Source organism: Leucopleurus acutus, assembly GCF_964270905.1.
Source record: "Leucopleurus acutus genome assembly, chromosome: 2".
NCBI lineage: Eukaryota > Metazoa > Chordata > Mammalia > Artiodactyla > Delphinidae > Leucopleurus > Leucopleurus acutus.
The window spans coordinates 171,944,007-171,961,488 of record NC_139143.1 but is presented as its reverse complement, the minus strand read 5'-3'; the positions used below and the strand labels follow the sequence as shown (position 1 = coordinate 171,961,488).

At 42.4% G+C, this 17,482-nt stretch overlaps 1 protein-coding gene across 1 annotated transcript; it reads left to right on the top strand.

Annotated features, from left to right (window-relative positions):
- Positions 1-619: 619 nt before the first annotated feature.
- Positions 620-17,091, top strand: PPP1R8 (protein phosphatase 1 regulatory subunit 8; the record flags this gene model as incomplete). The annotated part of the gene is made up of 7 exons (XM_082861247.1): positions 620-699; positions 2,592-2,652; positions 7,261-7,414; positions 8,724-8,944; positions 10,521-10,665; positions 15,186-15,250; positions 16,738-17,091. Exons 1-7 carry the CDS (start codon positions 644-646, stop codon positions 17,089-17,091), a joined length of 1,056 nt encoding a protein of 351 aa, XP_082717373.1. The 5' UTR covers positions 620-643.
- Between the last annotated feature and the right edge of the window lie 391 nt (positions 17,092-17,482).

The window sequence follows — 17,482 nt, the reverse complement described above, 5'->3', positions numbered from 1 at the left end:
ACCATTTCATTCATGCACACTGAAGATCTGGACGCCTGCCATCTGGTTGGATCCGTCCCTGGCTCCTGTTTGTCCAGAGTTTAGATGACCCCCAAAGGTAGCTTCCCAGATAATCTACAGAAGCTCTCAAGTGCCGGATTTGGGTTACAATGGGGAAGGGAGTACGGTGCATGCAGCTCTACGCAGAAGGACCGGAAGAAGAGAAACAGAAAAGTTGGAGTTTTTCCAATCTCTGAGCTCTACCCTCAGGCTTCTCTCCAGACTGGGGTCGAAAGGCTGAGGGGGCAGGCCCAGAGCAAGGGTGGAGTCGCAACATTTTAGAGCCTGGGAGCGTGTTTGCAAAAAGAACGTAGAGGGAAACCGAACCCCTCCTTACGAGCCCATTTTCCTCAAACAACTCCCGGCCAAGGAAAACCCTGACCTCTGTAAATAGCGAACTATCAAGCACAGAAAAAGACCTCAAAACCCTATCCCAGTTCCCCCCCGCTACTAGAAGCGCCCTGTGCGTCTGCGCGTCCATGCGTCCGTGGGTGGGCGCGCGCGCGCGCATACGCACAGGCTGCTGGGAAGCCGCCTCTCTCCTCTGGGTCTTCCAGTTTCCCGGCGTGCTTCAGGCCCGCCAAATGGGAGGGGGAGAAGCAAGATGGCAGCAGCCGCGAACTCCGGCTCTAGCCTCCCGCTGTTTGACTGCCCGACCTGGTGAGTGGCGGGGCGACCAGCGCTGGAGTGGCCTAGCCTACGCTGGCCAGGGCTGGCCGGGCGGCTCATTTCTCGCAGCGAGCCGAGCGGCCCAAAGATCCTGGGACTGACTGAGGGAGAACCGTCTGTAGGGCCGGGCGGCGTGTGGAGGAACCGGGAACCCGGAGCCCGGGCCCAGGAACTGGGGAAACCCAGAGTTGGGGGCTCTGAGGCGCTCGCTTAGGCAGCCCCTCGGGCAATCAGCTGGTTGCCGGGGCGCTTCGGGGCCTTGACCCCGAACTTACCCCAACTCCTGTCTGGTGCTCTTGTGGAGCATCGTATCTGCCCCCCTGCTCTCTGTCCCGAGCGCGCACGAGCTAGCTTCCCGGCCCCGGCGCCCCGCTCAGAGCCCCGCATCCCGCGGTTGTTGATGCAGCCTGGGTGCGGCACTTGCCTGTCTCTCGCAGACTGGGAGCTCCCTGAGGGAAGAAACGGCTCTGACCTGCCCCCAAGCTCGCCTCAGCGACCAGCGCGAAGCCGGGCAGCAGAGGGCATCCTTGCTTGTTAGGATGAACCCCTTTCCTCCTTTCGCAAGTTCTTGGGAATAATGGAATAATTTTAGTCTTTGAGTAGAGTACACGATGAATACATATGAATTGCCTTGCAAGGAGACCCATCCGAGTTGGGGCTATTTCTGCTCATCACAGTGTATTGTTTGTGTTACTCTCTGGCCCCCGTTATATAGAGATCCTCAAAGGCAAGGGCTGCCTAACGCATCTTTATATTCCGAGTTCCTAGGCCTGAGCCTGGCACGTAGTAGGAGTTCAGAAAGCATGTTTTAGACATAACTTGGCTTTCCCTGTTTTCCAGACAAAATGGGCTTTTGTCCAATGCACTTGTCTTACTGACAACCTCCATAGAGGAGTGGGGTCAGGATTGTGAGATGACTGTGTTGCATCTTAAGTTAGATGTAAACAGGTGCATTTTTGTGTGTGCATATGTAGGGACTCTGGCAAGATTGTTCATCCTTCAAACTTCAAAGGAGCAAACACAGGAAGCAAGTGAATGTGTGGCTATTTTCTGGGTCCCTCTGCACTTTTGTAACACCCAGTTGCTTCAGTCTACAAATTCTGTGTCCATTTTGGTTCCTTGCTGCATTGATTTCAGAAGTTGGGCCAGGACAGTAAACTTATAGTTAGAAGAGGCTGTATAAGATCACCTACCATTTCCTCAGCATCTGTTAGGCACCAGGCACTGTGTTAGGTGCTTTGACATACATGTATCTCCCTTGGATGGTGTGGTTACAGGAGTGTAGAGAAAAGTTCCCTTACCCATGCCATTGTAGAATGACCTGTTCAAGGTTAACAAATATGTCTTGTATTTATTGGTACCTGGTTTCATGGGCATAGTTTTGGATTGCCTTAGCTCCCTAATTACACTTCTCTGATTTGGACTCAGAGCTCAGGACAGTACCCTCTGCTTATTCTGTGATGAGTCTAGTCTTGATCAGCCCCAGACACCAACTGATTTATTCTGCCTTTATATGGTATTAATTAATGGTAGTGGCAAATCTTAGATTCAGACTCCAAGTGACCAGACAACCCCAGCTATAGTACTTGCAGTCTTTGTGCTGCTTTCTCTCCAAGGTGGATAATCTAGTGCTAAAATATGGGTTTCTTTGGTGCTGCTCTAAATACAGATCCACTAAAATATGTTTCAGAGCAGTTGAATCACTGGGGAAGTAAGTGTCAAATGTAGAAAGGAGCTATAATAACAGTGAAGTAGATGGCATTTCTGCTTGAACGTGAACTAATTATAGGCTAGTAAGAGAGCTACAGTGTTGAATGGGATAATGATTGTAAATAGCATCTACAAACTCATCCTGAAAATGCTTTTTCACACTTATTTTTCAGGGCAGGTAAACCCCCTCCTGGTTTACATCTGGATGTAGTCAAAGGAGACAAGCTAATTGAGGTATGGAAGTACATGTCTTCCCTTTTTCTCCCACCACACTAAAGATTTTTGCCAGTGACTCACTTTTCCACCTCCTCTCCTGTGCTTTGTTTTACAGAAATGCTACTTTCGTTCATCCTGATTTTTTTTTTCTATTAAAAGCACATGGTGATATAACACATTAAAACCATGTATCTCCACAGACACTCAGTTTTTTGTGACTCCTCTCACCTTCCAAATGAAGGGTTTTAGTAGATCATGGCCTTGTAGGCCTCAGTCAAACTGGATGCCCTATAACTTGGTGAATTCCTTCTCTCTGAGTATGTGGAGTTGTATGGAAGGTGCAAGATCTGTAGTAATTGAAGAAGAAAGTGAATGATGTAGATTGAATTTAACTTTTAAGTTGCTTTTATGAGATTCAAGCCAAAACTCTTCAAAGAAGATAGTAAACTACGATAGTTGCTCAAAAAAGAGAATGGAAATGGTGACAAAATTCATTCATTCATTCAAAACATTTACTGAGTACTTACTATGTGTCAGTCATTGTGCTCGGCATAGGACTATAGCAGTGAACAGAACAAATGTGGTTCCTGTCCTCAAAGGAATCATCTGATGGGAACAACAGAATCAAACAAAAATTTGCATGATTATAATTGAAATAAGTACTATAAAGGACAAGTTGAGCAGAATTCCAGCTTTTCTATAAGTCTCTAGAATGAAAACCACATAGGACTTCAAGAGAACATGAATTTTGATTAGCTGTTAGGTTGTGTACTTTTTTTAAATCCTTATGTTACCATTTATTTACCAAGAGATGGAGATTAAGCCCACTCTGACTGTGGAGTTGTGAGTCTCTGTGTCTTCAACCAATTTTATGTTTGCTTGCTCAGATAGAATTTAAGTTCAAGGCCCTATTATTGAGTGCAGTTATTTTTCTTTGGTATATATAGTAAAAACATTGCACTCCATAATGAAAAGCTATCTTTGAGGTCTCCTGCAGGATGTTCTATAAATACAGTGTTTTCACTTTCAGGATGTTGTAGAGATATCCATGTATTTTGCAAAGTATTAAGGCATGAGTTGTGATGAATTCTCTTATTAATTCATCAAGCCCTGAGCCAGTCACTTAGAACCCCTTTGTCATGTGTTCTTCTGTCTTAAAGATTACAGAGTACCAAGATTATTCAAGGGAATAAGTTAGCTAAAATGTTTTTTGTTTTGTTTTGTTTTGTTACACTGTAGACTGTTCCACACATATAAAATATTGTTGCTAAATAGACATATAGGAGTCTTTTTTTATATATAACCAGAATTTAGTAAATCTTTAGTTTACTACAGGAAGAAACAGACAAGGAGGGCTAGCTTTAATGATAATGTCATATTTCTCTGCGAAATTATTTATACTTTCAAAGCACTCTGACTTGTCAAACATCCTTCTAATTACTGGTTTCCATTAAGTGATAATGTTCTCTTTCAGTGCTCTTAGGTGTGCTGAGTTGCCACAGAACTGTCATGTTACAATACTTAGACATCACTGTATTGTTTCCGAGAGGAATAGACACGAGATGTGCTTATTTTTTAAGGATTTAGGCAGCACTTGATACTAACCGAGCTATCTATGTCCTAGCCTTATGTCAGAGGCTTGTGATGTGTTGTGATAGCTGGGTTTAAGAAGTGCAATATTAAAACAAAAGCCATGAGTCTTTTAAGCCCAGTGTGTAAAGATACACTCTGAGTTATAACTCAGAGGCACAACTGAATAATGGTACTAGCCATAGCTAGTTAAGAAATTGTGGCTTAGTGGCTATTGAAAGACCAATGCATTATTTCATTCACTTGGACAGAAGAAGCATATTGTCTAAGAATTCACACATTTTCTTGCTTCTGAGGCATACTTTTTTTTCCCCTACATTTTCACATTTCTATAATTGAGATGCCTTTAATAGTGAATGTATATATTTAATTTGGAGGCACTTTCTTTTTTTTCCCCTCTAAACACCTAAATCGCTGGTACTGGCAGCTTAGAATCATAGAAATGTGGTCAGTTTTATATTAGAGCCCAAGTGCTGGTGATCTTATGTACTGTTTCTTTAAGTCTAGCCTGTGAACACTTTGGTTAGCAAATTTAAGCTTATGAGGACATAATCTATGTGCACATAAATATGAATGAGAAATGCAGTGAGATTCAACCTGCATAGATATTATCTAGAGAGAATAAGATGCTGAAATTTCAGGGCTCTCTCAATTCTGAAGCATTGTCTTATTTTTAACCCAAGTCTTAATGCTTGGGTCTGAGCAGACATGGGGATGCTTGTGTGACTGAGCTGTCAGGCTGTTGTTGAATCTTGGTGCTCCCTAGCACTAGGGGCCTGGGACAAGCTCTGCCAGCAGCAGGTGGGCACTGCTGGACAGGGTTTCCCAGAGGTGACCCCCATACCTATTTTGAGCCTTAAAGGCTAAGCTGGGAAGGAACTGGGTAAGTGATTGTTTAAAAAACAATTAAGAGTGTGACCCATAGTACTTGTTCACTCCTTAAAATGTTTTTTGCCATATGGTGGATTTTTTGATGCAGGAAGAGTGAAGAAAATATATAATGTAGTGGTTTAAAAAGCTTAGACTCTGAAGTCAGACAAACCTGAAATTTCTAATCCAGTTTATAAATATCTAGCTATGTGAACTTGCATATATTAATTAATTTCTTTGTGCCTCACTTTTCCTATCTATAAAAATAGGAATAATAGTGCCTGCCTACTTCACAGAGTGGTTGTGAGGATGAAATGACATAGCATAAAACTCATAGCACATAGGCACATAAGTACTCAGCAGTTGTTAACTGCTATTAGTACGTGAGGTGTATTTCTGGTTTTGTAAGAACACTAAAGCATAGGGGAGAATTGTAGCCCACTGTGGATTCAATGACATAGCCAGGAATGAAATATAAGCCTCTTGATTCCTAGCCTGGTACATCCTAGTTTGACTATACTTCCCTACTCAACTTTGTGCTGTCTTCTCTCAGGGATTTTAGAAGGAGCATAGTGTGAAATGTGAACTAGAGCTTAGTGAGACCTTGTGTTTAAAGGAAAAACAGGGAATTCCCTGGCGGTCCAGTGGTTAGGACTCGGCACTTTCACTGCGGAGGGCACTGGTTCAGTCCTTGGTGGGGGAACTAAAATCCCTGCAAGCCGCGTGGCACAGCCAAAGAAAACCCCCAAAACTTAAAGGAACAACATAATGTATATGAATGAGGGTTATTCTTCAAGTACTCATATTGTAGACTTTAAGAACTGAAAGCAGTGTTAGCAAAAATTTATCCAGAGTCCTTCATCTATGATGGCCCAGTCTACAACCAGTCTGTGGCAAAGGCTTTACTGATCATGGACTAAAAGAAAAATAAAGACAGTGTAGTGAGTTTTTCATAAATTCAGCACAAAGAGTGGTCCTTTATCCCTCTTCTTACTTATTTGTTAAAATGACCTATCTTTCATAAAATGATTATAATACTGATTGGTGACAATTAAAAATATAGTTCTCATATGGCAAAAGAAAAGTTAACAATACTATGTCAGCCCCTACAATTTTTAAAATAATAGATTGCTGGTCTGCGAAATCCTCTTTTCTGCTATTATATTGGGGCCTTATACAGTTTTGTTTTTTCCAGTACCACAGCAGTGGCTAGAAACATTTTGGAGCTCTTCTCAGAATTGTTTCAGACCCATGGCACTGTTGTTTAGAATGTTAGCATTGCAGGTCATTTCACACCTGAGTTTAAACCCCAGATCTGCTACTTAACCAGCTGGACTGCCTTGGATACGTGGCTTCACCTCTCTGAATCTATTTTCTTATGTTTAACAGTAAAGGTGATACTTGGTTCACAGAGTTGTTTTGAGGATTAGATGACATAATACTTAAAAATGCCTAGCAATAATAGTTCTTCAGTAAATGTTTAATCCCTACATCCCCTAACCCCCAAACCTGGAAAATCTTTGCCCTGTGAGGTTGTTCCGTATTTGGACACAGCAGATACTCATTTAGAGTTAACTTTGAGTAATGCTTTTTTGTGGGCAAAATGAAATGGGACAATAAAGTTAGATTTAGAGGCTCATACAATGATGTCTAATGTAATTCTAGTTTCTAAAGAGGGTTCCAGAAATACTCTGGGTCTCTGGCAGCATGATTAGAATATAGATAGGTGTTTATATCCCCTTCCTTTTTGAACCAATTGATAATCTTCATTTGAATATATATTTTTCTGAAAAGCGGTCTTATTACTTTATAGTCATGCTTTGTGTTTCCTGCTTGACCTAAAATTAAGATTCAGTGAAATCTTAAATTTCCAATGGTCAGAAGACAACCACTCTTGCATGCCATTTACATCTAATACGATTAGGAAAGTTGTTTTCATATCAACACTAAACATTTGACCACTACATTTGGGGAGATTAATTGCCATCCATCCCCCAATGTTAGTAAATTATTCTGAGCTCTTTATCTTGAAGAATAATAGTAAATATAAATATTTCCTTTGACAAGGAATTTTATCTTAAGATGCTCTACTTAGTTTATTGGAAGAATTTTTTGCTAAACTCTGTTGAAACAAGCTTTAAGTAATATTTAATTTAATTTATTTAGAAACTGATCATTGATGAGAAGAAGTATTACTTATTTGGGAGAAACCCTGATTTGTGTGACTTTACCATTGACCACCAGTCTTGCTCTCGGGTCCACGCTGCCTTGGTCTACCATAAGCATCTGAAGAGAGTTTTCCTAATAGATCTCAACAGTAGTAAGTAACTCATATCCCATCCTATTTCACACATTGTCTTTTGGGCAGTGTGAAAATGCTCTTTGGGTTCTTCAGTTTTGAAATTGTGTTTTGTTGCTCATCAAGGAAGTTTATGTTTGGTTTTTAAATTAGTTGTTCTCCATTCCTGTGATATTTCCTATTTTACTGGAATAATTGATGACTGGAGAGAGAAGAGGGTTTTGGGGAGCACTTTCCTGGAGAGAGCAATAAGTATATACAGAGAACAGAAAAAGCATCCAGGAACTAAAGAATGTGTTTATAGGCCCATGATAGATTGTGGTCCAATTTAAGCAGAAGCTGTGATTAGCTCCATTAATGTAGTAGAGTTGTAGTACAGTAGGACATTAAAAAAAAAAACAAAACTTGTTTTGACCAAAAGTTAATTTTTTATAATGGGCTCTTTATCCCAGCTACATTTTGCTGTGATATTAATAATATCAATTTTAATTCTATGAGCACACTCCAACTAATAAGATTTTCAAGGTTGTCAAAGATAATCCCAGAAATGCAGTTGAGACTTGACTGCATGGGGCCTTGAAATTTGTTCATTTTTGCCTATGTATAATTACAGCTTGAAATGTAAAGGATCTGCTTCCTGGGTTGATCGTGTTTTACTCCTTTCCCCGCTCCCCATACACATGCACACATCACCCCAGTATGCTTATATAATGGTTTTGGAGAGCATTGTCTCATAAGTACTTACTTGCAAATTTATCTCATCTTTTCTCTCCATTTCATAATATGCAGAATGCAGACATGGAAAGATATCCAGACTCTCCAGTAGGATTTTGGCTTGCCTTGCCATTGATATTGCACCTGTTTCAGCCAACCTCATTTCTTATCCTGGGGAAACCCCAAGCATAACTGCCACCAGGCCAGCAATTTCTATGTTCCTTAGACTTGGGGCTGGAGAGGTCAGACCATAGCAATTCCTGTCTCCTGCCTTAGCGGGCATGCCTATTGCTGGGTTGGAACCATTCCTGCTGGACCCAGAATGGAGCCAAGCCTGTCTGGCAGCAGAGAGCAAGCAGTGGTATTTGTTATGTGGGGTAACAGCAGGTCTGAAGATGTGTAAGAAATCCACTGAAGAGATTCAAGATTCAGTGAAGGAGTTTCCTTTTCATTGTGACCCATGACAAGGGATGCAAAGTGGACCCAGTGCCATTTCCATTTTAAAAAGCAAAACTGATGTGCTGGCAGGAGCTACTCTCCCTTCTACAACTCAGGTTTGTTTGTTTGTTTGTTTGTTTGTTTTCCTCTCTTACATTTCTGATTTGGTTATTCCCAGCACACGGCACTTTCTTGGGTCACATTCGGTTGGAGCCTCACAAGCCTCAGCAAATTCCCATCGATTCCACGGTCTCATTTGGTGCATCCACAAGGGCATACACTCTGCGTGAGAAGCCTCAGACATTGCCATCGGCTGTGAAAGGAGATGAGAAGATGGGTGGAGAGGATGATGAACTCAAGGGCTTACTGGGGCTTCCAGAGGAGGAAACAGAGCTTGATGTAATTCCATTGTCTATGTCATTGTTATGTCTTTTGGGACGCTGGCTTTTGCAGTGTGTAGCTGTTCTGTGTAGTTTGAAATGCCAGTGACTTAGCAACTGGAGGTTTTCTTGAGCCCAGTGATAAGCCTTTGCCACTTTGGCAGTGTGGTGTGGCCCTTGGAGAGCTGCATTGTGTGGGTTTGGTTATGTATAACCAGGGCTAACTAGGAGACTGGGTCTCCGGCCAGTAGACCCTTATGGTTGTCTTGTGCACTTTCAGTGGATGTTAGAAGCCAAGGCTGGGAGTTACATTTCTCTAGAGCTGCACTGTCCAATGCAGTAGCCACTAACCACATAGTAATCACATTTGGCTAGTGACTAACCATATTGAATAGCACTGATAGAAAACATTTCTATCATCCAGAAAGTTTGTTTGAACAACACTAGCTTACAGAGATTGAAGCTCTTATTCATTTATGTAGCTGTTTTTGATATTGTCCAGTCAGCCCAAGAATCTTCTGAGTAGAACTAGATTACTTTTGCTCTGGGCCTGGCTGCCCTGAAGGCCATGAATTTTACAAGTTTTAATTTTAATGTGCTAAGGTTTTCTTTTCTAGAGCTGACCCCAGTAGTTTGTGATGTAGCTTTTGTCTTCACGTGTCTATCACTGCATTGGTGTGACTGGTCTATCCAGGTAGATCAAACGCCAGCCTGTCCTTAACCACCCACATGCATTTACTATTCTTGTATACCGCGACAGTTTCCCAGCCCTTAGGAAGAAAAGCACAGTAGCAGTCTTACAACTTAGAAGTTATTTTGTTCTAATGAAGTAGCCTGATAGCCAGGGACCTGGTTGGCAGTCACTCTTGCACATTCTCTTCCAGGCTGCTTCCATGCCTTCCTGTCTTTTAGTTCAGTATGTTAGGTCATCTCTGGGTCCTTGTTCTCAAGACATTTGGGATGTCTCAAACTGCAGTACAGATTGGAATAAGTCCAGGTGATTGGGAAGAGGCAGGCAGCAGTGATGAGGCCAAGTTAATCACTGAGATGGATAGATAGTTATGAGTAGAAATGGGGCCAGATGAAGGGATGGGGAGTGACAAAACATTAATGCCAGATATTCAGTGCACTGGTAACGTCCTTACAAGTTTTAAAGGAGAGAGCTACTGGGAAAGAAGCTGTCAGTTGTCCTTTCTCGTCTCTGTTACTTAAAAACAATTCTTGGATTTCTTCCCAGTTGTATTCCTTTAATTCTCAGCATGAAGACGTGATAAACTTTATTCAGAAAAACCCAAAACCTCAACTCAAGGGTTTTTGCACAGATGACCTGTCTTCATTTCAAGGTCCTTCACTCCCTTTTGAATATCACTGCCGCACTAGTCAATGAAGATGTTCCACATTCTGTCAAATTGAGGCTTGCTGGTATTAGCTGTCTAGGGACAGTAATGAATCTTTTCTGAATGCAGAAAAGAATCTCATCTGTGTGGAGAGGTCAAGGTTAGCTCCTAATATCTTCCTGCCCTTTATTTGGTAATATTCTCCTTCAAATTCCTTGTGTACTTATTCCTGTCTTTCCTGTGTGAACCCTGTCCCAGAACCTGACGGAGTTCAACACTGCCCACAACAAGCGGATTTCCACTCTCACCATTGAGGAGGGGAATCTGGACATTCAGAGACCAAAGAGGAAGAGGAAGAACTCACGGGTGACCTTTAGTGAGGATGATGAGATCATCAACCCAGGTGAGGTATCTTCCTAGTTTTTTCTGATGAAAAAGCTGTGATGTCAGAGAGTAGTGTACACAACCTGTAGGTCAGTTGTAATGTTTCTGCACAGGTGCTATATTGAGGGGAGATATTTTTGTACAGAACAGGCATACCTTGGAGATATTGTGGGTTCAGTTCAAGCATTGCAATAAGGCAAGTCACATGAATTTTTTAGTTTCCCAGTACATGTAAAAGTTACGTTTACACAACTTCAGTCTGTTAAGTGTGCAATAGCATTATGTCTAAAAAACACAATGTACGTACCTTAATTAAAAAATACTTTATTGCTAAAAGATGCTAACCATGCTACTCTGAGCCTTCAGTGAGTTGTAATCTTTTTGCAATAGTAACAACAAAGATTGCTGATCACAGAGCACTGTTACAACTTTAGTAATAATGGAAAAGTTTTTTTTTTTTTTTTTTGCGGTAGACGGGCCTCTCACTGTTGTGGCCTCTCCCGTTGCGGAGCACAGGCTCCGGACGCGCAGGCTCAGCAGCCATGGCTCACGGGTCCAGCCGCTCCGCGGCATGTGGGATCTTCCCAGACCAGGGCACGAACCCGTGTCCGCTGCATCGGCAGGCGGACTCTCAACCACTGCGCCACCAGGGAAGCCCTGGAAAAGTTTTAAATATTGTGAGAATTACAGAAATGTAACACAGAGACACGAAGTGAGTGAATGCTGTTGGGAAAATGGCACTGATAGACTTGCTTGATGCAGGGTTTCCACAAACCTTCAATTTATAAAAAACTCAGTATATGTGAAGTGCAGTAAAACAAGGTGTGCCTGTACGTTGATGGAGTGCCCTGAAACTCAAGCATTATCCAGTTGCAGTGTGAAAGAAGTAGATGAAGGAAGGCTGTAATTCTCCTTTGCTGATCCAGGTATAGTGGAGCTTAAGTATAGGTCAGAGCAGACACTATTGTCATGGGGTTCCATGTATGATTGGTAACTCTAAGATTGGAGAACTTTCTGCTACTATTAATCGCATTGAAGACTTGCCTCTGTAAGGTCCTAATTTATAGATAGTTTGTATGGAAACGTCAGCAAGATGAGAGCATCAGTTTCTGGGAAGGCCATTGAGTTTACCCATTTGTTCCATCATTCAACGTTCATTTATTGGGCTCATGTTACATCTCAAGTACTCTGGGAGGTGGATGGCATGGAGCTGGGAGGTGCAGTTTATACAGTGAAGATGGAATTGGGATTCCAAAAATCTTGTTTGAAAATAAACCTTCATGGATGGAAACAAGGATCCCAGACTAACAAGTTGCTTTTATATCCCAAATTGAAATGCAGTGAGAATAACTTTCAAGTCCTGTATTTAGTTTCAGAATGTCAATTATTTAAATGGAGAAAATCTGCTCCAGTGACAGCTCATGTTAAAAAAAAGGTATAAGGATTTTAGTTAGTTAAAAATGCAGTCTGAGTCATCAGGGGGATATGGAAACTAATCAAGTACAGTTTAAAATTGCATTAATAGAATAATGGGGGACAGTAACCCGGTGGCCTGTGTTCTGAGCAGAACTCACCCAAATGTGTTACTAAATGCAAGCATGGCCTTAAGTACTAAATGTGTTATGTAGTCTTGAGGGAAGGAGGAGACTCCCAGCTATGGAAAGTGGTCCCTAAATGCTGGGAGCTGTACATGAGGGAGAGTAGCTTGGAGGGAGGCACCCTGAGGTGGATGTTTGCAAGGCTGACCTTTGGGAGGACGCAGTAGGCGAAACCAGAGCCTGTGAGTAGCAAATATTTGGTTCAGCATGAAAAGCAACAACAAATCCTTCTTATATTTAGAAGAAGAATTAAAAGAATTCCTGTGAAAGAGATTGGGGCATTCATTCTAGTGACTTTTGTTCACTTTTTGATGATGTGTGAAGTGGAATGAATTACTTCTCAAGGTACTGAATGCCCAAGGGAAATGTTTGGGCAGGAGCTGGATGACTAATCTGGGAAATTTATTTCTGAGTGCCAGGTAAGAGTTTCTAGGGGTTGGACCTAGACATTTGTAGTTTTAATAAGCTCCTGTTTGTACTGATGAACAGCCAACAGTTTGGGAATCACTGAACTAGATAATTTGTTAAGTCTCTTTCAGGACTTGGGGACTGATATGTTCTGTTTTTCTCCTTGAAAATTATTGTGGGACTTCCTGGCGATTCAGTGATTAAAACTCTGCACTCCCTGGTTGGGGAACGAAGATCTCACATACCGCACGGCATGCCCAAAAAAAAGAAAAAGGAAAAAAAAGAAAATTATTGTCCTGCAGCTTTATTAAGGCAGTACGTTCAGACAGAGTATGGCATAGTGTTTAAGGGCGTGGACTCTGATCAGAGGGCCTAGGTATGAAATCCACCTCTCCGCTTAGTAGCTCTTTGACCCTGGCCAGTGACATGACTACTGGTCTCAGGATTGGTGGGGAGATTAAATGATTAATATATGTGAAAATACCTCATATCTGTGCTTGGCACTCAGTAGCCCTTGGTAAGTGTTAGCCATTGTCCTCATCATCATCCGCCACCCCTTTTGCCTTTACCTATGCAGACTTTCCTATACTAGAAGTAGACTTAGCAAGAAACTTCTCGGTAGATCTTCCAGGAGCAGAGATTTCCTGCAATGGGCAGACCCCCTCTCTAGGAGTCGAATGGCTAGAGAATGAGGAGAGGGTGAGAGGCCTGAGCACCATTCAGCCAGCACAGGACAGGGTCCCCCAGATGGCTTAGCCCCCACTTCCGCAGGCCTCTTGTGTTTGTGGGCCACATACCCCGTTAGCCATGCCTCTTGGGCTCCAGTTGCTCTTGCACTTGATTTAGCTTTCCTGAAGGGATGATTGGAGCAGGGCTGTTACGGTAATGAGAGAGAAGATAAGGGTGCCTTTTTTAGAGACCTCTCCTTCCTGATGAGCCTGGATATCTTTTCCTCTTTCTTCTTCCATATAGAAGCTATTCATTCATTGAACATCGATTGTTTGTGAAAATAATTCCAGGGTATGTTCCTTAGAGGCACCCTAATATGTGAAAAGCCAGACTTAAAACAAATAAACCAGGGACTAATTATTCAAGTTAAATAAGGAATCTTTGTATTCCAAAGGGACTCACAAGAGTGTTTCTTAAATAGCAAGTGCCCTCAACACATTAAAATAAGGTGAACAACATCTATTAGGGAAGCAGCTCCTTTCCTGCCACTGCATTAAGATAAAAGGGCCCTCGAGTAGTGTTTCTAGTAATGATAATAAGTCTATGCTTGCCTGTTTCCCCACACTCAGTCTTCAGTGAGAAAACTGTTCATTCTAGGTGATCCAGCCCAATCTCCCCTCTGTGCTCCAAGAAAACTATTTTTGCACCACTCTTCAAGCACCTCCATTGTATTCTAGCCTGTCTGGCTTTACAGCTGTGAACTCCTTACAGGCAGGACGGTGTCTTGTTCTTTATTTCCGTGCCTGATGTCCAGTAAATGAGAGACTGACTGACTACAAGCATGTCCCTTACTTGGTCTTAGTGCATTCTTCTGGCACAGTGAATAAATGAAGCTAGAAGCTTCGTAGGGTTCAATAGTGTGTGTATAAGCTGTGAAAAGGGAGCCGCTGTCCCACCCTGCCTGGACAGGGGCTTCAGATCCTTTAGTGAGTCTTAATTGTACAGGCATACCTTGGAGGAATTGTGGGTTTGGTTCCAGACCACTTCAGTAAAGTGAATATCAAAGCTAGTCACACATATTTGTTTGGTTTGTCAGTGCATATAAAAGTTATGTTTACATTATATTGTAAACTGTTAAGTGTGCAGTAGCATTATGTCTACAAAAGCAGTGTACTTGTTTCTTTACAATGCCTTAATTACAAAATACTTTATTGCTAAAAAATGCTAACCATCGTCTGACAATGCACGGTTGCCACCAACCTTCAATTTGTTGTTTTTTTTTTTTAAAAAAACAATATCTGCAAAGCACAGTAAAATGAAACTCAATAAAACAAGGTATGCCTATATACAGTTGTTCAGGTTGAAAGGCGAAGTTAAGCTAGAAGCCTTGGGTCTGAATCCTAATTCTGTCATTTGCTAATGAGCGGGTGTTAGCAAGGTATGTGGTGTGTGACCTCTTTTTATCACTAACATGAGATTATTGATGTCTTGCCTCAAAAGAGGGAGGTGTGTGGAATGGGAAAGAACCTGGGGGAGCCAGTGTAGCACATAGTCCGGAGCACAGGCCTGTTTCTGGCTGCTTAGATTTATATCCTGGCTCCTCTCCAGCAAGGTGACTGGGCCGGTCACTTTCCTTCTCCAAGCCCGAGTTTGTATTCTCATCTATTAAATGCTTATTGTAGTGGTACTTACCTCGTAGGGTTGTTGTGAGGATTTAACACAGTACCCAGTAAACACTTGAAGTGTTGGCTGTATTTTACTGTTTTAATATGAATTACTGTGATTGCTTTATTCGCATTGAGCCCTATAACCTAATCCTCCCAGCTGATTACTGAACTAACCCTGCCCTCGTGTCTTTTTGCAGAGGATGTGGATCCCTCAGTTGGTCGCTTCCGGAACATGGTGCAGACTGCAGTGGTCCCAGTCAAGGTAGGAAGCATGTTGTGACAGTATTTGAAATGTCATATAGTCTGGTTTAAAAACCCACTCTTTTATATGTAGGTAAGTGTTAAGTGTGTGCTTAATTTTACAACATTCTTTGCTCCTTTCCCATTTTTCATACTGTGGAAATCCATTTACCCCATCTGTGTGTAGGGATCCTGGAGTGCCATAGAGAGGCTGCAGGTGACCAGCTAGCTTGATCCTGCATGTAAATTATGGTGTGATGTGGGTCTGTAAATTTACCTCCCAGCAGGGTGCAGAGAGACCCACCTTTCTTTAACCTTCCCTTCTTGACTCAAAGTAAGCTATTAGGCAAAGAAGAGACATTGTTGCATTTCTGCATGGCACCTCTGGCCTTTACCACATCTTTATTTTGTGAATGGGGATGGCACAGATAGGAAAGCCAGCCCGCATTGGATTAGGTTTAAAGAGCAGCTCTGTTGAAGAACCAAGAGGTGGAAGTTCCAGAGGTGTTCTGATTGCTCAACATGTGGAGAACCACCTGCCAGCTAGGGCTCCAAAAGGGAGCAAATGGCCCCTGGAAGTAGATCCCTTTTAGTAGAGGTATTCAAATGTGATTGGAAGATCCTGGTCAGAGATGCTATAGGGAGTTTTATTTTTTTTTTAAATCTTTAGAATATATTAGAATAGATTGATAAAATGTGTCAAGTTCATGCAAAAGGAGTAGAGGGGTGAGGGAGGATCTTTCATTGAACTTTAGTCCAGTGTGAAAAAGTATAAGATGAAATTTTTCCATACAACTCCATAGTATTTGTGTCACATTTCCCCTTGGGCACTTTTCTCTTTTTTCTTCACCCTTTGGAATTTTCTGTTGTCTTTAAAGTATAATTTGAATTTTGACAGATATATACACCTGGGTAACCACCACCATAATCAAAATACAGATTTCCATCACCCCAGAAAGTTCCCCTGTGTCCCTTTGCTGTCAGTTTCCTCCCACTCCCAGGCAACCAGTAAGCTGCTTTCAGTCACTACAGATTTGTTCTGCTCTCAGATTAATGTTTAAAAATTAGGTGCCCAACAGGAAGATACTAACTTTTTATTTTCCCCCCAAAAAAGAAAAATTGAAATACTTACTCCATCTATTATCACCTCTGATTCCTGAAAGGGCATTTTAACATTGAAAACGAGGGAGGAGTATGACCTTAGGGTAAAGAATGGTCACTTAAACTGGATAAGTCTTACTTCATGAAAAGTTCACACACTAGCCTCATTTTTCTCAGTTTGACGTAGGATGGTGACCACTTTGTGTGGGGCAGTGTTCGGGAGCCGTGATGTTACATGACCACTGTAAGGTCTCTTCAGACCCTGAGATTTCAGGACAGTGAGATGGGTTGTTTAAGAAACAAAACAAGTTAGAGGTTTAGGGGCCTTCCCCAGTTTTTCGAGGACTGCAATAGAACAGGCTAACAGCACTCTTGTGTCTCACTTCTTGTCTTCTCTATAAACCACAGAAGAAGCGGGTGGAGGGCCCTGGCTCCCTGGGCCTGGAGGAATCAGGGAACAGGCGCATGCAGAACTTTGCATTCAGTGGAGGACTCTATGGGGGCCTGCCCCCCACGCACAGTGAAGCCGGCTCCCAGCCGCATGGCATCCACGGGACAGCACTCATCGGTGGCTTGCCCATGCCATACCCGAACCTCGCTCCTGACGTGGACTTGACTCCCGTCGTGCCGTCAGCAGTGACCATGAACCCTGCACCAAACCCTGCCGTCTATAACCCTGAAGCTGTCAACGAACCCAAGAAGAAAAAATATGCAAAAGAGGCTTGGCCGGGCAAGAAGCCCACACCTTCCTTACTGATTTGATATTTTTGGTAATGGAGGAGGGTGGGATTGGGTGGGAACAGGGTGGAAGGGTGATGGGGGAGCTAATGAATTAGGGAGAAAAACTTTCCATGTGTGCAGTATCGTCTTTCAGAATGTCTCCTGGGGTCCTAACCATGTAATATTAAAACTGGGGGTGGGGTTGAAGTATCCCAGAAAGACCTGTCTTCAGAACACTTTCATTGAAGAGAAATGTTTCATACATCCTTTTAAATAGACTGCCCTGGCTCTTTTGCCCTCTTTCCATTATCTCCTTTTTTCTTTTCTCCCTCTTTCTAGGATCACTTTTTAAAAAATTATTTACCCCAGGGAGAGACTCCAGGCCCTCAGGTTGAATGTAGAGCTGTGGAGGTGACAGTAGCATTGCCAGCTT